The sequence below is a fragment of the Leptonotus elevatus genome, chromosome 17 (genome assembly GCF_054856555.1).
Source record: "Leptonotus elevatus isolate MCC_2025b chromosome 17, RoL_Lele_1.0, whole genome shotgun sequence".
In the NCBI taxonomy this organism is placed as follows: domain Eukaryota; kingdom Metazoa; phylum Chordata; class Actinopteri; order Syngnathiformes; family Syngnathidae; genus Leptonotus; species Leptonotus elevatus.
In genome coordinates this window covers 2,483,102-2,507,165 of record NC_141255.1, presented here as the reverse complement: position 1 = coordinate 2,507,165, position 24,064 = coordinate 2,483,102, and the positions used below count along the sequence as shown (strand labels likewise).

At 40.9% G+C, this 24,064-nt stretch overlaps 1 protein-coding gene across 1 annotated transcript in view; it reads left to right on the top strand.

The window, feature by feature from the left end:
* The window catches only part of LOC147159217 (uncharacterized), a 46,985-nt gene that overhangs the window by 9,775 nt on the left and 13,146 nt on the right, over positions 1-24,064 (top strand). The window contains exons 4-12 of the mRNA XM_086059047.1: positions 3,829-3,997; positions 5,266-5,625; positions 6,151-6,441; positions 8,568-8,723; positions 11,822-11,991; positions 13,889-13,892; positions 14,179-14,231; positions 15,543-15,639; positions 21,206-21,409. Of these exons, the coding sequence (XP_085915173.1) occupies positions 3,829-3,997; positions 5,266-5,625; positions 6,151-6,441; positions 8,568-8,723; positions 11,822-11,991; positions 13,889-13,892; positions 14,179-14,231; positions 15,543-15,639; positions 21,206-21,409 (1,504 nt within the window). The remainder of the gene's footprint in view (positions 1-3,828; positions 3,998-5,265; positions 5,626-6,150; positions 6,442-8,567; positions 8,724-11,821; positions 11,992-13,888; positions 13,893-14,178; positions 14,232-15,542; positions 15,640-21,205; positions 21,410-24,064) is intronic.

Here is a 24,064-nt window from a genome sequence, read left to right as displayed (position 1 = left end):
AGGTACTTTAACAAGCCTGCCACTTTTGTCACCCGGGGCCACGCGTCAGAATGCACAGGTGCCCAAACAAGCGGACAAGATGGTGGCAAAAAATGGCATGCGGCCATTTTGTGGGCGGGAAGCTGAAAAACAGAACAGACTTGAGAACTCTAATGCTGTAATATATAATATAATGTAGAGTTATAATGTTAATTAGTACGCTCTCGATGCACTTTTACTGTCTCAGTTTGTACATTTGAGTTTTGAGAATTGAGTATGATTGTGATGCTCTACTGTATGAAAATACAGAAATAAAATATCGATTAAAAATTCCACTCAAATAAATGAGAAAATTTCATATTTCCTATCAATTTAAAAAAAAAGTTTTTTTCAGAGCAACTGATTTAATTGCATTAATCCAAAATACATAAAGTTAAATAGAATTAGTTGAAAAAAAGTAAAATTCCACCAAAATAATTTAACAAGTTTTCTGTCCGTTTACAAATGATGACATGCTTAAAGATGAAGTCAACCCCAAAAGGTTCTTTCCAATAATATGTTCTATGCCGCCCGACGAGCCTAAACACGACACTGTCATGAATATTGCATTTGTGGAATATGAATTAAGCAGCAAAAGCCACCTGTTTTTATCCATCACAGCGGACAACACAACTTCAGAAAACAGATAAGCCGCGATTGGTCGTTACCTGAGCCCTGAGCAACTGTGATGTCATTTTCAAGTTGCAAAATGGCCGCCCCCTGAGATGGATAAAAATTGGTGGAATTGGCTGCTTAATTCAAATTCCACAAACGCAATGTTAATCAGAATGCTGTGCTTAGACGAGTGGGGGCGCATAAAACATATTTTTGTAAAGAACATTATGGGGTTGATTTCCACTTTAACTTATTCACTGCCATTGACGGCTAATAACGTAAAAAAATCATTTGAGCTATTTCCTTTAGTTTAACATATTTTTTAAATCTTTTATTAAGACGAGTATGAAAAGCTAGAATATTTTTTATTGTACATTTAGAACAGATATGAAATTTGTGATTAATCGTGAGTTAACTAGTAAAGTCATGCGATAAATTACAATTTAAATGTTAATCACCTGACGCCCCAAATTTTTAATAATGTTTTCTTTTCTTTTCTTTTCTTTTCTTTTTTAATTAATGCACTGCCATTGACGGCTATAAACGTAAAAAAAAATATTTTTAACTATTTCTATTCGATTAACATTTTTTTTCCACTTTTGTTAACACGAGTATAAAAACCTAGATTTTTTTTTCATTGTACATTTAGAACAGATATCAAATTTGCGATTAATCGTGAGTTAACTAGTGAAGTCATACGATTAATTACAATTAAAAAATTTAATTGCCCGTCTCCCCTATATTTTAATAATCTTTTTTTTAATGGATTTATGGCAGTGAATGAGTTAAAAAAAAAAAAAATTATGAAAATAAGTAGGAAAATGTGATATTTCATTGCCTATTGAATGTGATAGTTGCGTTAATAAAATGTAAGAAAAAAAGAGCAATGATGATGACATTACCGATACAATACTGAGCTCTTAAAAAAATATATATATATAAATAAAATAAAATAAAATGTAAGAAATACAAATTAACATTCTACCATAGTAAAGGATAAAAAAAACACATAAATATTTATCTGCTTTTCCCAAAAATATTTATCTAAAAAAATGTCTCACCCAAAAAAAGTGTTGCCCATTTGCTGATTGCATCACTCCTGCCTAAAAGGGAATCTTAAGCTGCAACTGTGTTGTGTTTTCGTATATGGGCAAGGCGAGGGTCTTGCGGAGGTCTCCCGCTAAGCGAGCTCATTGTCTCAAGCAAGAAAGTCCAAAGTTTCTGCTGCTTGGGAGGCTAAGCCGCATGCGAGCCTGCCTTCTGACACTGGCCCGTAATCACATTTGCGTCCTTGCCACAATGCGGCCCAGTGTCGGCCCCTCACAGCAGCCCCTAACCTTCATCCAGCACCGCGCACCCCTCCAACCCTGCAGCCAAGCTAATTAAACCCCGCAGAAGCACAAATCTCCCTGATGTAAAAAGTCACTTTTTGGGGCTCGTGTGGGGGTTTAACCTTGTTAGGGCCGGAATCTGCTTTCTTGCCGTGTCGCGCGCGTGCGCGCGGACATAGACACGCTTGTGTCCTTGCTGCCTAATGAAGTGCGTCTGCATCAGCTCATGGACGCTGGCGTTGGAGGTGGCCCGGCGTCCATCTGCGGGGCGAAGCCAAACGGCTTCCTGCGTGGGCTCGTCCAGCGCCGCGGCGGTGGCACAAGATGGCCTCTAATGACATTAGGCCGAGGCGGCGGGGACGGCGCGCGGGTTGCCGGGCGCCAGGAGGTCGCCACGTTTCCTGGGCCATCCCCTTTGATAACACTTTTTTTTTTTTTTGTAGAGGAAGTGAATTTGATGAGATTTCTTAAAAACCAAAAAATACAGGAAAATAACAAAAATCATGGAAGAAATATATATATTTTTTATCATCTATAAAAAGAATTAGATTGAATTCTATTTATTTTTAAAAGTTGTTATTTTGATGCAGTTTGATGGCTTTGAGTTGGCGTGTGACATGTCTACACCTGCCCCCTCCCACTCTTTTGAAAATAGTGAGTGGCAGGTAATGAGGGGGGGGGGGGGGGGGGCGCTGCGTCTTGTTCTTGTGCCTCACTCATTCGTGTACATCACAAGAATGCAAATCTTTAAAGCCGCACATCTGAGAGCAGGAGAGTTCCAAGCTGATCCTCCCTGTGTGAGGCTCAGACAGTGAACCCCCCAACACCCCACCCGCACCACCAGGCCCGCCCCCGCACCCCTCCCTCGTCCCCATCCATCCCTCCATCACTCTCGCCCATGTCTGCTCGAATGCTGTGTTAAAAGGGTGAGGGGCTCTCCTAAATCCAAGACAAACACAAGGACATTTATCCTTATTTGCTCTGGAAAGGTCACTGTGGCTGCTTGTTCACCTTTTGAGGGGGCCATCTTGTTTGCCGTGGGCCTCAACAAAACGCTGTGGTGCGTGTTGTGGCCACACGGGGGCGACAGAGATGCCTTGTGATGTTTGAACTCGGTCAACTTGCAGCGGATACTCAAATTACTCTTAAGTGTAGTTAGATGCGAAAATATAAACTACAGTGACACATTGAAAGAAATTATTTAATACATAATACACGCATTCACATAAATAATCCAAATAAATACAAATTAAAAAATAAAGACACATCCACATCAAAATTTAGCAGTAATAAATTGCTAAAGACTTGGGTGAAGTTGTATTTTGCAATTTTAAAAATTAAGAATTCATGTTAAAGATTAGATCGCTCTTAATATGAAATGAAAAATGCACTGAGCTGTCACCAACATCTTATAAATACAATGATGCCATCTAGTGGCAGAAAAATGACCAACACAAATCAATGTCACACAATTTTTTTTATTTACAGTATATACATATTTTAAATGTTAGCTCACTTTTATGAATCATTATAAAATGATTGCGTCAATGACTAAGTTTAACATTTTATTGTACATTTAGAACAGATATAAAATTTGTGATTAATCGTGAGTTAACTAGTGAAGTAATGCGATTAATTTCAATTAAAAATTGTAATCGCCTCACACACCTAAAAATAAGCAGTAATTAAATTAAGAGAATGTATTTACCGGTGTCATGTCATACATAATAAAAGCAGACAACACAACATTTGAATTAAAAACAGTAGAGAGTAATAACATTTTATTTTCTGCCCCTTTTTGCATGAAAATATTTTAACTTCACAATCAAATATGTCATATTGTTCTCGTTCTGTCTTTCCCCAGGTCCGCGTGAGCCCCCAGCGTCCGTCCGCACTTTGTCCTCGCTTCCTGTCCCACATGAAGTCCGACTGCCAAGGCCTCCGACCTCCCTGTTTCCTAAGCTCCAAGCCTCCACCGCAGCCCCCGTCTGCGGGCGGCCGGCCGGCCACCGGCCCCCGCCGAGCACCGACAGGTGAGGCTGACGTACCCGCTCGATTGACAAGTGGATTTGGGTCACACAGTGTGTCTCTTTTAATCGCTCTGTCTGTGAAAGCGCTATATAAAGAAGGATGACTTGACTTGATTGCTTCAATGCTTTTTAATGTGAAGGCATGTTGTCGAGCCCTCACCTCCGTGTACGGAGAGCGCGAGGGGGGGGGGGGGGGGGGGGGGCCGCACATCTCAACACGAGCGGCCTAAAAAGTCATTATTCCGCCATATGGCGCCGGGCTCGCTCACAATTGCCCCGAAGGAAGCCGACGTGGCGCGTACGCCCCGACACATGTCATTCACACGCGCACGCTCGGACCCAACAGATGGGAATGGCGGCGCATTGTGAGGGGAGCAGTGCAGCAATGTGTTCTCTTTATCCCCCTGCGCTGACTCTTCTTGGCGGAGGAAACAAGAGGAGATTGTCTGACGCCACTCCCCACCCTCCATCTCTCTCTCTCTCACACACGCACACACGCACACACGTCGAATCAGTGGGTCCGCCAAGAAAGAGAAAGAGTGGTGAAAAGAATTGGGGGGGTGCAAAAGGGGAAAGGAGAGAAAGGCCAAAGGGAAAGGGGGGGCGGAGCCACAAGGCGTTCATGTTTGTGCTGGAGGCTTGAAAAGGAAAGATGAAGGATTAAAATGGTGTCACTCAGTCTTAATTGTGTGCATCAGTAGTAAAATGTTGGAAGGAATTATGAACAGTTCAACATAGCAGGCAGTGTTAGCAACGAAATCTGCAGGCTTGGGCTAGAAAGCAAAACAAAACAAAAATGTCAGGAAAAGCCTACTAGAGCATCTGAGCTTACTTTGGGGCTGTTTTTTATGAGGGTGTGCACACTTATGCAACCACTTTATAGTAAAGTGTATAGAAATCGTAGGTTGATAATGTTAAAATAAGCTCTTTGTAAATCATTACAAGTCTTCTCATGTGACTTTATGTGTTTAAATCTGCTAGCGCTCGTTAGCTTTAGCGCTAATTTTGGTTGTTTCCCCCCCAGCTGTTAGCAAATCCGAATCCAGCGTGGCCCTGCTCCCGCTCACTATTGTGAATTTGGGAATGGCGACAGCTGCTCCCGGCCTGGCGCAGCGTTTTTTCTTTTCCCGTCTTTTGTCCGCCCGCCCAGCAGGGGAACGAGTGTTCCCACTCGGAGGGCACTGGGAACGAGAATGTCAGCAACAGATGATCTGAACGCTACAAACACAAGAAGCTTTTCTTCATGTTGCATGTTGTTTTTGTCTTTGAAGGGTCTGGCCATGTTGGAGCCGACGGAAGAGCGCGTGAAGAAGCCCGACATGCTGCTCCGAGTCGACCTGACGTTCCGCCATCATCCACCGTCCAGAATCCGCATTCCGTGCACTTGAACCCCCGAAGACCACAAAGCAAAGCAGAACACGTCCACGGCGGTCTCGTTCCCACAAGTGGGAAAAATGGACGCCGGCCAGTGCATGGGCCCAAACCCGAAGAACCTCTCTGGGAATTCTGCCTCAGTCCGACTGGGTCGAAGCGTTCCGAGGTCGCCTCCGTGTCCGACTTCAGCCGTCCGTCCTCCAGTCTGTTCAGCCGGAGCACCGACCTGGCCAGCGGCCGGAGCAGCATTCCATCGGGTTAGCATTAGCTTTAGCCTCCTTCATCACATCTCGGACGAATGTTTCTTCTGGTTGGTTTGGTGTGAGTCGTAAAGTGATGAAAAGTTCAACTCTTGATTCAAGTCCAAAAGTGTGATAATTGTACCAGTAGTGGTACGCAGGCTCCCTCTGGTGGTATGCCGAAGAATGACTGATTTAAATGTTCAAACTGCATAATGTTACAGTGGCTTGGCAGTTCAGCAGTATATGACTTTTATGTACAATGCATTTGCATTTCATCTTTTATGAGTGTTTTTTTTTTATATATATAATTTTGTATTTACAATTGTTGTGCAATACAGTTGAAGAGAAGCATTGGGGAAAAAAAATTCTCAGTCAAATAAGTGATAAAAACGATCTCTTATTTACTAGATTTAGCATCGGTATTGATATTTATGATACTAGTTTTTAATTTATCTTCTCATTATGTTATGTTTACCTAGAGATAAAGATAATGTGCTTATCAATTTAGCATGTGCTAATCTTCTGATGTCCATTTTGCAGACGATAAGCGGCAGCCGTCTTCCGTATTAGCAAACCTTTCCAAACGACCCAAACGTCAACCAACGCCTCGGAAGGCGGAAGCTGGCTTCCTTCCACTTAATGACGTCCCAACTGGACCTCATAATGTCCGCCGTCCTTCCAGTAAACACGAGGACACCATAGAAGGTCCCATTGATGATGTCCCACCCTTGGACTACCATCGTGCATCGAGTCCCAGGTTGGCGTCGAGAAGAACCCCCTTGGCGGACCCCCGTCGTTGGCCCGTGCTGCCTCCCATTTCCCCCCTGAAAGGTGAGCATGGTTCTGAACCCTTACGTGATGTTCGTTTTACAAACCAGTCAAGAAGTCAAGAATTCTCATAATACAGTAATTGTCGTTACGTCCTCACTGGCTTTGTTACGTCCCCCTTTAGAAAGAAAAAGAGTCTCCAGTCATAAGCGACCCCACTTTTCCCGCGGGGCGCCGTGATAAGCTGGTACCATTTAATTCGCCGTCCAAAGGCATCATAAATCCACACGGGCTGCCGCTCGCCACAATAGAACCGCGGCCTGTCGTTTTCCCGCGGCGGCCAATTTACCATCGGTTGCCGCAATGAAGGCCCGGGCCGCTGACATCTGACTACTCCGGGAACTTGCTGAAAGGAGGCAAACAATGTGCAAGTTGTGTGTGGATTTTCTCCCTTTTTTTGTCCTGACAGTGGGCGAGTGGTGTATGGGTGGGTGGGGGGGGGGTGGGTCGCTGTATCGGCGCCCGCTGTTCTCTTCACGGCGAGTGTCACCGCTTCATTAATTTCAGCTGCAAAAGAATGGAGCTCAGTACAACAGCATGATAGGCCGTCTTTATCCGTAGACACTGTCGAGCCGTTCCAATCAAAGTGCCCCCACCAACATGGCCGACCAACGCTATGTGTGTGTATGTGTTCAGATCATTTATGGCTAACCCTGAAATGGACAACAAACAAATAGTGAAAGTATGTAAATGATTCAATATATTATTAGTTTAATCCATAAATTTAATTTAGTAATCTTAATACATTTTTAGCACTGATTTAAAATTAAATTGTACGTGAAGTTAGGCAAGTTTTTTTTTGTTACAAATGTTCTATTTTCCGGCATCACATACCTGTTTCTGATCAATCAAAATCACTTCACAAAGATGGCCGACTCGTTTACTGCTGTATTCTGCTGCAGTAATGCTTTGTTTTGACATCAGCATATCCATTTTAATAAAATAATACCAAATTAAATGGATTAAAAGTAAAATGCCTTTTTGCTGCTAATTATGTTTTTTTTGTTTTTAGTTTGTGGACATTTACGGGGGTTTTCTTGCTACACTGCACAAAGGGGAATGTATTTTTTTTTTTATATATATAATACCAAACAAGATGGAGTTGTTTAATTTATCACATGGGTTTCTAAAAAATAGTATGTACATTTCAGTGCAGTTTTGACTATTTTCCGTCATTGCAGTGCCATCATTTTGCCACATAAATGCTATAGATTGCAAAAACAAAAAATCTCCAAAGAAAAATCTTTGTTTTTATTTTTTAATGTTCAAAATCCTACTAAATTCTATTGAACAGGCACATTTAAAAACATTTTTTTTTTTTAACAGAAATTACATGAAAGTGACAAATGTCAACAAACCTGCAAGCAGTTTAAATGCGATCATTTAGCCACAGAAATGTGACGTTTTTCATTATTAGATTTTAAACTAAGATTTGTGACTTAAACGTCATAAATAAAAAAAGTCACAACTTTCAGCGTATTTTGTACCGAATTGTGCTAAATTAAATTCCCCTCCCAACAAGCTAAATGGAGTTTGTTGAGCTAACTTTCTGACGTCCGCAGTGTTGTTGTGATGCCGTGAGATCAGATAAGGAAGTGGCGATAAGCTGCTCGCTTTTGTATTATTGAGGGCTTAAAGGCAAATGTGGGCCTTTTTTTGCAAAGGTGAGACTTTTGAGCCCCCGAGCATTTGAGCAGTGGAGCGCGCATGCTCGCCACCTGAGGGTCTTCACTCACGGAGGTCCGACCGTTTGGAGGGCAGCGGATTTAACTAAACCCGAGAAGACTTCCATGTCCAGATCCTGGCTGCGATAATGACTCGTTAGATGGCGTCCTCGGGGGGGAGAATCTTTGCAATTTCACCCCAAACTTTTTTCTTCAATTATTTCCTTCCCCTCCACAAAGATGGATGACAAACAAAGAAATACCAGATTTTGTACTAACATAATGGATTTAGATTTTTAGTCACTTTGCTACTAAGTACGGTGATTTTTTTTTCTTTTCTTTTTTCACAAAATCCGACTAAATTCTGATGAAAGCCAGTTTAACTTGTTCCATGTTATTTTCTCAACAAAAATGCCAGATTTTGTCATCTTTGCTTGCCATTTTTCAAAATATCCACGTTTGCAGGACGCTGCGACTCACCGACAGCATCGCCAGGCTCAAACACGCAACCCAGCGACACTCGCTCGGACCCGTTTGACGAACTGGACGCCATTGCCCCCTCGTCGCTTTCTTCAGGCCGAGCGTCCGACTCGATGTGTAGCGGAGATTCGTCTCGCCGGGGTATGCAAAAAAACAAACAAAAAAAATGGATTTGAGAGAATGTTTTTAATTGTGGGATATTTTAAACATTTATATTCAAACCATCAATCAATGCAGTCCTTTTTTCTGTGTTGCTTAATTTTCCCTAATTTTCCCTAATTTGATGTATTTTTGCTGCCACCTGCTGGCGTTTTTTTGTAATCACTACCATTGTTTTAAGCGTCCGCTTCAGGTCAGAGGCTGCATCAAAGCCCTTCTGTATGCTCTAGCATAAAAAACATGGCGATATTTAAATTTTTGGGAGCAAATGAGTTTTAATGTGGATGATTTGGCTAGCGAGCCCTTTATTCATCTTATGACCAAATTACCAAATTGATTCAGTACATTTTTTTTTCATTATAAATGTACAAACACCCCAAAAGGGAAGATTTTTTTTTCTAGTTTGAAACAATATAGTGGATTAATAACAAATTTGTGACAAATTCATACTGCTGTAAATTCTAGTTTAAAAAAAAGTGTGTTTGTTTTTTACACAAACCTAAATTGTGTGTAGAATTTGGAGGGAAATAATTACTTTCATGGAATATTTTTTTGCAAATTTCCTAAAACTAAAATAATACTTTTTTTTTTCTTCTTACAGTAATTGTTGAATTTTCTTACATTTCACACTTTTTTATTATTATTCATTTTGTGATATTACACCGACAAGATTTGTGTGCATGCTATTTCTTTAATTTTGTTTTTACTTATATGTTAAATATACAATGATTAAAAAAAATTATAATTTCCACACTGTCATTGTTCGGGGTTTTGTACTGAGAGGAAAAAAATTACCATTCACTTTCTATATGTTATACATTTTGACACATTTTATGTTAGGCTGCAACATAACAAAATGTAAAAAAATGAAGTGGAAAGGTTTCACAGTGCTTCACTTTTCAAGTCTTTTGGATCATTTTAAGGATTCAAATAATAGTTAATGCAGTTACAGAACAAAATGTGGAAAAAGTGAAGCGCTGTCACATTTGTTTGGTGCTCATCAAATGGGCGGAGTCAGAACTGCATCAAAACAATGATGACATTATTGAAGCATTTATTTATTTTTTTGGTATAGTTTTTCCATTCAGTTAATGTCTCAATTAGCCACGCTTCCCTTCCTCAGATGAGGACCAGATACTCTAAGTGACTTTCCGTGTCCGCCCAAAGTGCACAAAGCCACTTGCATGTCTTTTATTGTGTGTTTGCGTGTGTGTTCGTGTGTGCGCGCGTGTGCATGCGTGTTTGTGTCCAAATGAAGACTTCCCTCCTGGCTAATCCCCGACAAGGTGTTTAACCTGCTTGCTTGTCACAACCTCTGTCTGAACCCCCCGACCTTTGACCCCCCCAGGCTGTGGAAGGATCAGGGTGGGCCACAGCCACAGAAACCATACAATCAACTCAGGGGGGCCCTAAATCCCCCCCCCCCCCCCCACCACGCACACACACGCACATGCACATGAAAATACAATCAAAGTCAATTCGTAATAAATCTTCAGTGTAGTTCATTATATTATGTTTTAGTTTCATTACAAAATGGATTAAATACATTTTTTGACAAAAAAATAAATCTACACATACACATTGACGAAATATAAAAAATAAATTTTTCCATTTTTTAATTATGACAAAAAAAAAAAAAGTTATTGCATTTGTGGGTAAATGTATTGATTGAGTTCCATGTTTTGGGTACAAGTGGAGGGTAAGAGCGGGGTTAGCCCCCAGATTAGCGCATCGTGTCCTCCCAGTCTTTTTGGACACTTTTTGGCTAATGATGAAGCGGCTGCAAGTGTGGCCGTCCGTTATCCCGGGATTTCCTTTCTCAAAGTCCACAAAGCTTTTCCCATCGCCACGTAACAAATGACTCTTGGACTGTCTCTGCGGGGGGAGGGGGGGGGGGGGGCTTCCCGCATACGTTTTTGCACACCACCACGGCAGACTGGATTGAGTGCGCGTGTGAGTGTGCATACAGGTGTTTATGAATGAGGGTGTGCGTGTGTGCGTGTGTGTGTGTGTGTGTGTGTGTGTGAGAGTATTCTGAGTGTTTGTGTGTGGAATTCCATCTCCACACCCGTCCAACGTGGGTCGAGATGGATTTGCATGGGCACCCGGCCACGCTGTCACTAATCCGCTTTTAATTGGGCGTGACCGCGTGCGCGTGTATGTAATTTCCCATTCCAGTTAAACAAGTCATTACAAGGCTAGAAATGAACGTTCATTTCTATATCACCGCATTAAATGATTTTATTATATTTTATTCCTCGCACTTTATTGACGTGCCCTTCCGCATTTTTCAACAGATTCTCACCATTCCAACTTCAACATGTTCCTCACTCCAAAATTTTTTTTTTTTCCCCAAAAAAATTCTACATATTTCAACCAAAATATCAACATTAATTCCTAATGGCACATTCAACATTACACATTTTTATAATTCCCATGCAATTCAAAACATTCAGCTCATTCAAGTCACCTTTGGAAGGATTGTCAACATTGCAAAAAATTCCCACTTACCACGCAGTTCATATTTTTTTACTGTAGTATTGTATTTCTAAATTTTCACACCAAAATTTCACAAATTCATATATTCTGCATTGATCACTTTTTTTTCCCCACCTTCATTCACTGATTCACACCATTCCAATTTCAACACACTCCAAAAACTCATGCTATTCGGGGCTACTTTTTTTTTCATTCCTAAAATTCACATTTTTCCACCAAAAATTCACTATTCATTGAACTTTACAAATTCAAATCATTCGTTGGTATTTGAAATTAAAATCTTTCAGCTCATTCGATTCACCTTGGGAACGCTTTTCAACATCACAACAATTCCCACTTACACATTTTCACTAATTAAAATACCCACAAAAAAATCTCAACTTTTTTTTTTTTACCAATTCATCAAACCATCATTTTTCTTTAAAATTTCAAAATAAAAGTCTAAATGTATTGACCGATTCAAACCTTTCTGACTTCCATTCCAAGTCATTGTATGTCATTCCACATCATTCAATAGAATCAATCAAATAGAATCTGCCCTCCTTTTTGTTTCTTTTGATTTCGTGCGTTTTCTTTCCCAGGAGCGTCGTTGTGTGCGGGCATGTCAACATTGACGGTGGGTTGCCAATCGAGGAATTTGGGCTCGCTGTCGCGGGTGCGGCTGCTGCTGCTGCAGCGCACCTCGCCGGAGAGCACGCCGGGGTGGCGGCTGAGGGCGACCACTTCCCCCCCGACGTATGGAGCCCCCACCGTGATGACATGGTGACCTTAGAAGGTATTGCGTCACCTTTACTTGCAGTTTTTAAGTTTGCTTTTATAGTTTATGTACATTATTGTTCTATGACAGTTGTACATTTTAACTTCATATTTTATTGCTTCTGCAATGACTACATAAGATGTGATTACAAGAAATTTGTTTTTTTCATGTTATGAGTTTAAATTTGTTGTATATATATGTATTGTATATTTCATGTTTCATTTTGTTTTATTTATTAAATACTTCTATATGTAATATATATACAGTAATTATGATAGTTATAATGATAGTAGATATTTATTTTTTTAAATTTTGGAAACATTTTTATTTTGTGATTGATTTTTTTTTCTCATATTAGTTTTTACGTTTGACTTTACGTAATTATTATGAGTTAAAGTATTTAGTTATTTGTCGTATTATATATGTTTTTTTATAATTATTAGTACATATGTGCATTGTGCGTATGAAATACAATGCATAAATACAAGTACAAGATTTATTTTTACTTATTGTATTTTTGTTTGTTGTGTTATGCATATTTATGATTGACTATTATATTATATAATGCATTAGTTTGATATTTAAAAAAAAATTATTATTGCTCTTCTATTTCTCATTTATTTACTATTAAAAAATATATATATTATTCAGATATATATTTTATATTTGTGTTATGTATATTATTTATGTCATTATTTTTTGTATTACAAGAATAATGCATTTAAAAAAATCTTTATTATCATCATCAATGAACTGTTTTATGATTGACTTTTCAGTTATTTATGATTATGCAAAGAAGCAGACGAAAGCGGGCGCCAAAGTACAAACATTCTACCTTCAAAGTCTGCTTTTGTTTGTTTATGAAAATATGACTTGTGCGTCAAAGGACATATTTTACAGTCGTCTGCATCAATCTCGGCCAGATGTGGCGCTTTTTTGACAGTTTAGGCGAGATGTCTTGATAAGCAGGCAGGTGTGCGTGCGTGCGTGCGTGCGTGTGTGTTTTGTCGTCGCGGGGACGCGTTGGCTTTATTGGCGGCAAGCGTCTCAAACGTACTACCCCCTCCTCCCCAGGCTTAACTGCTTCCTCCAATATTCGTGTGGCAAATTCATAAAGAGCAAACCGCTGGAGTCGATCATTAACCCCGGAAAGTCCGACACAGATAAGCGGCTCGCGCGACTGCTAGATAAATTTTATGGGCTTGTCAAAAGCCCATAAAGACGCTCGACGGGGTTGAGTGTGCGTTCCGGAACAACGGGTGGCGCTACAAGCCTGAACTGCAACATTCAACATTCTAGCCAATCACAAGCCAGGAGAAAGACAGTTGCTGTCAAACTAAATATAAAACATAGTTTTATATATATTTTTTTTTAAACATAAAATATGACAATGCTAACTGCCACACATTCTTTATCCTCAGCGAAGAACAATGAAGGTTACTGCAGTTTACTGAGGAGCTGCGATCGTATGTCAAAATGATTGTGGACCCCCCCCCCCCCCCCCCCCAGGTGGCTCTGTCGCGCACATCACAAGGAGCTGATCAGTGTCCATTGAGTTGAAAGAAAAAATGTGCCCAAAACCGTTTCATTCTCCACATTTTATTTAATGACGTCATTATCAATGGGATGCCGGGCGTCAACTTCCCAGCATGCTTTGCGGTATTTTACTAATTGTTTGAAATCATCTCAATTTCAAAGAGGGGGGAATCCATGTTGAGGTGGCTTGAAGGTCCTCCCGTCCTTGCCGACAAAATGCCGCAATACACACACCAGACGCGACTTCTCCTATTTGTATGAATGTTGACAATGAGCTTGTCGTCCCCTTTTTTTTTCTTTTTTTTTTTCCATCCCCATCCTAAGAACAATGTTTGCACCTGGCACGCTCCCGCAGACAGGTGCTCGTCTTTGACGGACGCTATTTGCTCACAGATTACACTCGGCATCAGCCCGGTGTGCTGCCTTACTCATATCTGTGCACATAGACTCCATTACAAAAGATAAGTGAGCGTGCGTGCGTGTGCCAGAGGCAAGCGTTTATGTACACACACACACACACACACACACCCCCACACACACACACACACACACACACACACACACACACACACACACACACACACACACACACACACAAATGACTTCCCGTGATCTGAGCTGCATTCATGTTGTCACCCCCGTCAGGTCCAATGGAGACTACTGACTTATGGTGGAAGGCCCCGGAAGATGACAATTCGGTGAGTAACCAACCAATAACCTGTATGTTGCCCGATAGAAATCAACTCAATGATTCGAAATGATCAAAAAAGTCCAAAAAAAAGATGTCCATGGCAGACACAACTGAGATGTGATAAACAGCTGCTATACTGCCAACTATGACTCATTTTGACAGTTATTCATGCAAACTTTGTACAATAGAAATCAACAGAAAGACTAAAAATAACCCACAGTCCCAAAAAATCTAAACCGCACACTCGGTGTCTCATTGAATGTATCATGTGATTAACTGCTCTCGCCAGTTTTTCATGATAAATGACACTTTGCACAATGGAAATCAGCAGAGGCATTAGAAATGATCCACAGAGTGAACACAAGCGAGAGCATGCTCAGTGTCTCATTGTATGTGTCGTGATTAACACAACAGCTCCTCTCGCCAGTTATTTACGATAACTGGCACCTTACACAGTAGAAATCAACAAAATAACTAGAAATAATCCACAGACTGAAATCTAAACAGCACATTCAATGTCACATTGAATGTGTCATGTGAGTAATGCAATGACTCCCCTCGAAAGTTATTTATGAGAACTTGAAACTTGCACAATAGAAATCAACAGAACCACTAGAAATAGTGAGTCCCCCCAAAAAAACGTAAACATTGTCACACTGAATGGGTCATTTAATTAATATGATTGTTGCTCTCGTTATCTACCTTGCACAATAGAAATCAAAAGAACAATTAGAAATAATCCATTCCAAAAAAATATCTAAACAGTGTCACACTGAATGTGTCACATGATTTTTGTGTGATCAGGGCTCTCGCCAGTAATTCAAAATGCCTGACACCTTTCACAATAGAAATCAATAAAAATAAAAATTAAAAAAAGAAATCAACAAAAATAATGCCTAGAGTAAAAATAAAAGTCCAGTAAATGTTCATATTTACTAAGCTAATGTTCTTAAATTTTGATCAAAGTGGCTTTAGTAAAGATCTTAAAGTATAACTATAACTAAAGTATAATAATCATGGCAATTATATGATTATACTTGAATAAGACTTCATTAGTCCTGCAATGAAAATTCATTAAAAAAAAAAAAAATCTTTTTTACTATACTGTCTGTATTTGTGATGTATGTTGAATCGTATTGTACCTTATTAGTAGGTTTATTTATTTTTTTATCAGGGAAATGCAAGATGTGCACAATTTGGTTGGAATTTGTTTTACTGTAGCCTTGGTGGAGGTCTGGAAATTAAACTAAACAAATGTCAACATTTCCGAACCGTTTTGTCAAAGTGATCCTCGTGACTTAAGCGTCCATCCTTCCAGGACTGGTCCATGGGAGGTTCCAGGTCCCCTTCATCATGCCTCACGAACCCAAGTCCGTCACGTGACCGCTTGTCATGCGGGCCCTCGCCTGAACAAGGTAGCGTACCGCTTTCAATCTGTCCGCGCAGCAGAAGAGCATCAGAAATTAATCAAGACGAGTCGCTCGATCGGCTAAAAGCTCACCTCGGCGCCCGTGGGCGGGCCACCTAATTGGCGCCATTGTGTCCCTTGCTCGTCGTCGCCAGGTTTAGCTGTCATTCTCCTCCGGTACACTTAAGCCGACCTAATCCTTGCTGCGGCCGGCTGGCCCCGCCGTCGTATATCGTCTTCACCTGTGTACGTGCCTTTTTTGTCCAAGCGAAGGAAAAAAGGTCAGGGGCGCCGCGCTTCCTGCCGCGCTGGCCCATCTGTCTCTCGCGCCTTCTTCGTCAAGGAGTTCCTTTCTACAGTGCAATCAATTATTTATTTATTTTTTTACTACAAAAGGCGGTTGCAGCAAGACTCTAAAGACACTTCAAAATGTTACCCAATTTTTTGGTTTTACCCCAAAAAAATTTTATGAGTGGTTAGATTATGAATGACCAGAATAGACTCACCAAAAATGATGCTGCCCGAGTTCTGACTAGATGAAGGAAGAGAGAGAGGCATTTTTCTTCAATGACCCCACCCTCCCCACACACGCACACAAAATTGTATTAGTGGTGTGTTTATGGTTGACCAGACTCTCCAGTTGGTCCAAAAATGCTGCTGCCCGAGTTCTGACTAGAACAAGGAAGAGAGATCATATTTCTTCATTGATCTTACAAAAATGTTTTATTGTAATAGGGGTCAGATTTTGGATAAACAAATCCTCTATAGACTTTCCAGTTGGTCCAAAATGCTGCTGCCCGAGTTCTGACTAGATCAAGAAAAAGAGATCATATTTGTTCAATGAGTTTACCAAAAATAGTACGAGTGGTGAGATTATGGTAGACCAGACTCTCCTGTTGGTCCGAAATGCTGCTGCCCGAGTTCTGACTAGAACAAGGAAGAGAGATCATATTTCTTCATTGATCTTACTTTTTTTTTTCTTTTTCTTTTTTTGTATTAGTGGTCAGATTTTGGATAAACAAATCCTCTATAGACTCTCCATTTGGTCCAAAATGCTGCCGTCCGAGTTCTGACTGGAATCAAAAGAACGGATCTTATTTATCCAGCACAAGTCTGCTAAAAACCTCACTGGTTGAGTACCCGTCAAGCCAGCGACCCCGGGTTCGATTTCCGAGCTGTGCATGTCATTCACCTTCTCTAAAAGCTCCCCAGCTGGTCCACACACGCTCCCGCCCGAGTTCTGATGAGAACCAGGAAATCCGGTCTTATTTATCCAGTGTAATTTTCGTCGGCATTGTATTGGCGATTACAGTCTGGACTGCCAAACTTTCTCCAAATAATCCACAAATGCTGCCGCTCGAGTTCTCACTAGAACTACGACAAGAGATCACAGTCTCCAGTGCTGTCTTGCACAACTGAAAATGACATTTTGATGCCCCGTAAATAATCTCCATGTGGCCCAAAAATGCTGCTGCCCAAGAGTTCGGATAACAGCTAACGTCACTGTACTAAAAAACATGTCAGTTAGCTACTCGAGATCCGATTTTGGATGAGCAGAGCCTCTAAAGACTTCCCAGCTAATCCTAAAAACGTAATTCTGTATTCTGACGAGAACTATGAGAAGAGGTCATAGTTGTCCAGTAAGTCGCTAGCGTCACGACTCTTGTTACTTAATAAAAATTGTCATCCGCGTAACAAAGTCGTAGCTTTTCCACTCGGCCGGGTCTCGGGGTCAGTCTTGGCGGCGAAACCAGCTGCGACCGTCACGATTAGACCTTTGAGCTCATCGGGAATTCATGGCCGGACTAATCCCCCCACCACCCCCCCGCCCCCCCCCCCCCCCCCCCCCCCCGAGCGCTCCCTAAACCCCCCCCCGCCGGTTAGCATTCAGCTGCTACCCAAGACGTTATCGCGGCGACGTGCGGCTCGCCACAAAAGAGCGTTAATCTGAACTGGCCGAGGACGCAGATTAGCGGCGTAAGCGGCGGGGACCACACACTGGCAGTTGCGGTCGTGTCGCTATTATCTGCCGCCATTGTCGCTGCGAAATCCTCCAGTGGCTCTTCAAGCGTCGCCGAATGCGCCCGCCTTTGATTGGCACTTGTCAGGCCTGATTGAGAGGCGGGGCGTGCGGGAGAGAAAGGAGGCCCATGAATAATCATTTGCGCATTCTTGGAGAGGGGTGGTGGGGGGGGGGGGGGGGGGGGGTTGCTCCGGGCGGCGTCGGTGAATAGCTTCGGCCCCCCGCCTGATTGTCCCGGCGCTGCTCATCTTTTTACCAAACAAGCAAAGAAAAGAGATACAAGTCGCAGCGCATTGCCCTCGCCTGGTCCTCGTGTCGGAGCGACTTGTGAGTTTTTGTGTCCTCTTTGAGGGGATTTGACCCCCAAATGCAGATCTCTGCGGACCCTCGGTCGCAACGTTGCCACGGCGACTGTTTTGCGCTAAAATCGTGTCCGTTCTTTGTTAGGGATTAGATTTTGCATGACCACAAACCGCTTAAGACTTTCCAGCTGGTCCGAAAATGCTGCTTGCCCGAGTTCTGACTCGGTCGAGGTGGAAGGATCGTAGTTCTGTACTCGGCTGCGAGCTTTCATGGCACTCTTAGTTGTTGAATATTTTTGAATGATGTATTCGAGATCAGATTTGGGATAGCACACAGCGCTTATAAAGAATCAACAACAACCAAAAAAAATAAAAAATGCTGCTGCCTGGATTCTGATGAGAACCGGAGAAAGAAATCAGTTCTCCAGTTATCTGCTAGTAGTGATCTGTTTATTAAAAAGAACCGTTCAAAAGATTCGTTCATCGAATCGTTCGAAGCGTTCGTCTACGCACGAACGTAAAAAAAAAAAAAAAAACTTTTTATGTTACGTTGCTATATTTGTTGTCATGAGTGTGTTTCCATCAAAAACAAAAGTACGTTCACTCGCTGAATCATTCCTGAAGCGGGATTGGCAACACGTTCACTCACTGATCCACGTTGGCTAACGGCAATAGCATTGGGAGTACGTTCGCCCGTGACTGACGCTGGCTGCTGATTGGCTCGTTCGCGAAGATTGACGACATGAACGTGGCTGAGCTCGAATGAACTTCAGGAAGTGATCCGTTCACTGAAAAGATTTGTTCTTTTTGAACCAAACGTACGTGAACGACACAACACTTTATCTGCTAGCTTCACTCCGTTGTTTCCTACCCAAAAAAAAGGCAATTGTGTATTAGTGCTTACATTCTAGACAAGCAGAACCTTTAGAGACTTTTCAGATGGTCCAAACTGCTGCCTTCCGAGCTCTGACGAGAAACAACAACAACAACAAAAAGTCATATTTCTATTGTGACTTGCTATAGTTTCACGATGCTTTATATTACTAAACACTTGCCAATAAGTTTTTAGAGATGAGATTTTAGATGACCAGAGCCTGTAAAGACTGTTCCAAACTGCCGCTGCCCAAGTTCTGATGAGAACTAGGAGTACGGATCATAGTTCTTCTGTTATTTGCTAATTTAATTACACTGTTACAAAAAAAAAAAAGTCAATGATGTCATCACATTTTGCATGACTCTCTCATCCCAATTGCTGCTTCCCGAGTTCTGACTAGAATCAAGAGAACAAATCAAACTTTTATGTTAAGTTGCTAATTTTGTGGCCTTGTTTCGTACTAAAAACCTGTGAAGTTTTATTTGCCAAAGGTTTGCGTGGCCACGTATCACGCCAGACGTTTGCTTGTCGTGATGCAGAAGTGAACGCACATTTCTCATCTCGTCCTTCCTGACCATCTTCCGAGACTGGACACGAATTCGGCACGTCGGCGTGATTGTGTGCAGCGTGCCGGATGGCCGCCGCCGGCAAACGAGTCGCGGCGCCATCAATCGGGCCGGCCGACCCGGCGCCCGTCTCGCTTACTTGACGAATGTTCTGCTCTCGATCCGAAATGATCCGCGTGTCAACTATGGCTTCACGAAGCGTGCGTTCTTTGTGTGGATGCTTATTAACACTCTTAACTCATTCACTGCCATTGACGGCTATAGACGTCAAAAATTCATTTGAACTATTTTTATTAGTTTAAAAAAATCCACTTTTGCTAACGAGAGTATGAAAAACTAGAATTATTTATTTATTTATTATTATTATTATTATTTATTATTTATTTTATTTATTGTAAATTTAGAACAGATATAAAATTTGTGATTAATCGTTAGTTAACTAGTGAAGTCATGTGATTAATTAAAAAATGTTTTAAAAAGTAATTGCCTAACGGGCCTAATTTAAATAATAAAATAAAAATAAGGGACGTTTAATCATAATTAATCGCATGATCATTTTATATCTGTTAACATCAAATCCAAAATATAGGTTTTCATAAAAAAAAATGAAATGAAATGAAAAATTGTTAAACTAATAGAAATAGTTCACATGAATTTTTGACGTCTATAGTCGTCAATGGCAGCGAATGAGTTAATTGGCTGCTGGGTGACAAAATGGTTGGGTGAAAGGGAGGTGCGTGGGAATATGAGATTGTAAACAGCTTGATTTTAATGATGTAGGCAATATCATCATGGAAAATGTGGAATATTTAGGAACACATTTGATGTATGTGAAAACATTTTGGTAAGATGAACAGTTGGAAGTCATAATAGTTTGAATTAGGGTTTACACAATCAGGATTTTGGAGCTGGTCAGCAGTTAAAAATTTTTTTTTTTATAACTGGTCACTGATCCAATCAGAAGATGGACCAATCTATTTAAACAACTTCTTTAGTTTTTGTACAGTCCACCCTCACGATTTGCAGGGGATTGGGACCGACTCGGCCCACAAATAGCCAAAATTTGCATAAAATTTGCATAAAATTGAGGGGGAAAAATTACAACAATTAAACCTTAAAAATTCTCCCCAAAACGCTGATCAACTTAAAAACAGAATATGAGGGGGAAACCCACTATTTAAAAACTTCTTACTGTAAATATTGTGAAAACTCGGAAAACGAAACAATGGCAGCACTGAACGTTCCTGGAGTGAACAAGGTTGTGTTTGCTGTAAACGTTTATTTTGCAGGTCCCGTCAATGACGTCATTGATTGATTGACAAACCATGACATTAAAACCGATCTGATTTTAGCATAAAATGCTAAATATTTGCCAATCCGATCCAGCCAATTTCATCTACTTTGAATTGCGGAGGGATTAGTTAAATTTGCAAAATTTGTGCATTCGTCTGGGAATTTTGTCATGAAAAATGTGGAATTCTGAAAATTTATGGAATTTGGGAAATGTGAAAAATACTTCCAAAGATGTCTGGAGTTGAAACTGTTTGAATCAGGTGAGAAATGTGGAAGGAATGTAAATAGTTGAATCCATTGATTTGGGAATACTTCAATAAATAAATAAAAAAAGATAACATTTCATTCATTTCAGTCGGATTTCTTTTCATGGAAAATGTGAAATTGCGGGCAAAGTGGCAATTTTGGAAATGCGGACGAATGATGTAAAATGTGCTTCTTTTTTCTTTTTTTTTACGAACTTCTATATTGACTTGCTAGCTTGTTGAACATTCTCGCTTGTGTTGAGTATGCAGGTTGTGACGTGGCGCTGGCGGATCTTGCGGACCCAACGGGGGCATTTGCAGGAGAGGAGCCGCCGGACGTGGGTGAGGACGAGAGGAGGGGGGCCTACGGTGTGGAGGCGAGGAAGAACAAAGTTCTGAAGATGCTTTACAATCTGCAGGACCCCTCCAAGCGGATCCCCGACAGCGTTCGCGTCTGCTCCGACTTTGACGACTGTGAGTCTGCCGGCCGTGGTCTTCACACACTTAAGTTCAAAAAAAAAAAAAAAAATAAATAAACACTTTTTTACAAAACCCTCAATAATGGAAATGTATGTAGCATGAAATGGTCAAAAGTATTGGGACATGTTTGGTGATGAACTAGAACGGAGATGGTGAAATGTTCCTTCGTTTTCTTCCGCTTCCCACTTCCTGTCGGCGTCCCAATACTTTTGTCCACTAAGTGCCTCCTAAAAACACATCTTATCCTTCAAAACAAACAAACAAAACCACATTATTATTTTTTTGCTCCACTCGACTCTGAAAAGCTCCCCTGTCAATTAGTGCACTTGATTTTTTTTTTTGCAAGCATCACTTTAGTCAGACTAACCCCCCAACACCCCCCCCCCCCCCACCCCCACCCCCATCCCTCCTCCCCTCATCTCCCTTTTGTGAGCACACGGGGCCACAATGGGGTCCCACACCTCAGGTCAAGGCTGATGAGGACGACTGAAGGGTGCTGGGGGGGGTCAGCCAGGTCCCTTGGAAGTGCTGGATGCTGATTGGACAGTTGGGCAAGGACACTTGCAGCTGGCCGCCGCCACCGATGGGAGCCACAAATTCTTAGCATGATTACTTTTGGGGCGGAGTACACGGATAGAACATTTGAGAAACATACGATGACCTTGAATTTTTTTTGTGTGTTTTGGTAGTCATTGAGTCGTGCGTGCGTGGCATCCTACAGAGAGCTGTTTGTAATATTTTGGCCCATTTGTAAAGTGAGCTAAATATAAGGAACAGCAAATTTAAAATTGATGAGTTAAAAAATATTTATGTATATCTGCAATCTATTTATCCTGTTAAATAATTGGATAATCGATTTAAGGTAAATATTATAATATCCACATATATAATGGAATTGTTGTGAAATTGTGAAATTACTTTGCATATTCTTATTAATTTATCTTAATTGTTTTAAGTTGGATAATGCAATACAAACAAATTGCGCTAAATAACATTTGAAAATGAGAATTAATTATTTTTAGTATAGAAAATTAACTCTTTTTTTTAAATCAATTATACAATATATAATAATAATATAATTCGATATTTATTTATTCTATTAAATAATTTAATAAATCTCATCAAATTAACATAATTGACATGCTCTTAATGAGATATAATTTATTGTATAACATTTTACCTTTTTAAAGGAATTCTTATAACTCACTTACCTTGTTCAAAAAAATAAATAAAAATAGTTCACTACATTTAACATGCTTTATTTTACGAAATAACTGGTAAATTAATCATAATGAAATGATGGTAATTATTTGACATATTTCAAGTTTTTGTTCAAATCTAGTAAGGTCACCAAAATATTGGAAACAGTTCTCCGTGCAGTCTGCTTTCATGCAAATTAATAGTCTGGATACTTCAAAACAAACGTTTTTTCGGGCATGTGTGTGCGTGTTTGTACTGTACGCGCGTGCGCGCGTGTGTGCGCGTGTGTGTGTGTGTGTGTTTGGGGTTGTCGTTGGAGAGTGCGCAGGGTGTGTCGTGTTTACAGAGCGTACGTATGCTGGTACAATCTGTCATATCTTTTTTGTCTTTTTTGTCTTTTTTTTTTCCGTCGTGTGTGTCCACACATACAAGTTTGTGTGTGTGCGTACGTTGCACCACTCATGTCCAAACACTTGTGGCGACGCCCCCTCATTAGCGATGTGAAAGGGCCTAATTGTTGGGAGTTAAGGACAAAAAAAAAACACAAGTTGTACTTGTCCATTCATTTGGGCAGCCATATACGTGTCCATTTAGCATTAGCGTTAAGAGTTAAGCAAACATTAATATACAATGCAGTTGCGACCAAGCAATTTGATTGGACGAACGCTCAGCCGACAACGCAACGTCGTAATAGCGTGACGTGATTTAAATGTGAAGCAGTTAACCGACTGGTCAATGTTGATGCGTCATGATGCTTTGGCTAGTTAGCATTACGTGCTAACGCTAATTCCAATGCTAACGCCACTGTTAGCCGATCGATGTGAAAATATGAAAAGCACGATTAAGAGGAGCGTTTTTTTTTTTTTCTTTATAAAGAGCTCAGTATTGTTCATTCGGAAATGTCATCATCATTGCTCTTTATTTATTTATTTTTATTAAAAAAAAAATATTATTATTATTATTTTTTTGTGTGTGTGTGGGTGAGTATGTGTATGTGCGTGCGTGCGTGCGTGCGTGCGTGCGTGCGTGCGTGCGTGCGTGCGTGCGTGCGTGTATTTGTTAGCTCACCAAAAAACCTATTAGAAAGAATCTCATACCGTTCACCTAAACCGAACACCGCCGTCAGGAGACCCGAGGAAGGACCAAAGAAAACCAAGGAAGGTGAAATCCAGCACCGACCAGACACCAAGAGGAGCGTTTGAATGCAATTTGGATTAAACCGGGACATTTACTGGTCTGTTCTATGCGTTGAACCGATGAGTCGACTGCGCAAAACTTTAATGCTTTCAAACTTGAGGTCGAAAGTGGTCACATTATAGTCGACGACAAGAAAGTTTCGTGAAGGTCAACTGTAAATTGCATTTTAGCTTCATCCTGACATTTCGCCCAAAATGATCCCGTATATATATATTAATGTTATTGTGAAGGTCGTCGCTTTCCTCATGCTAA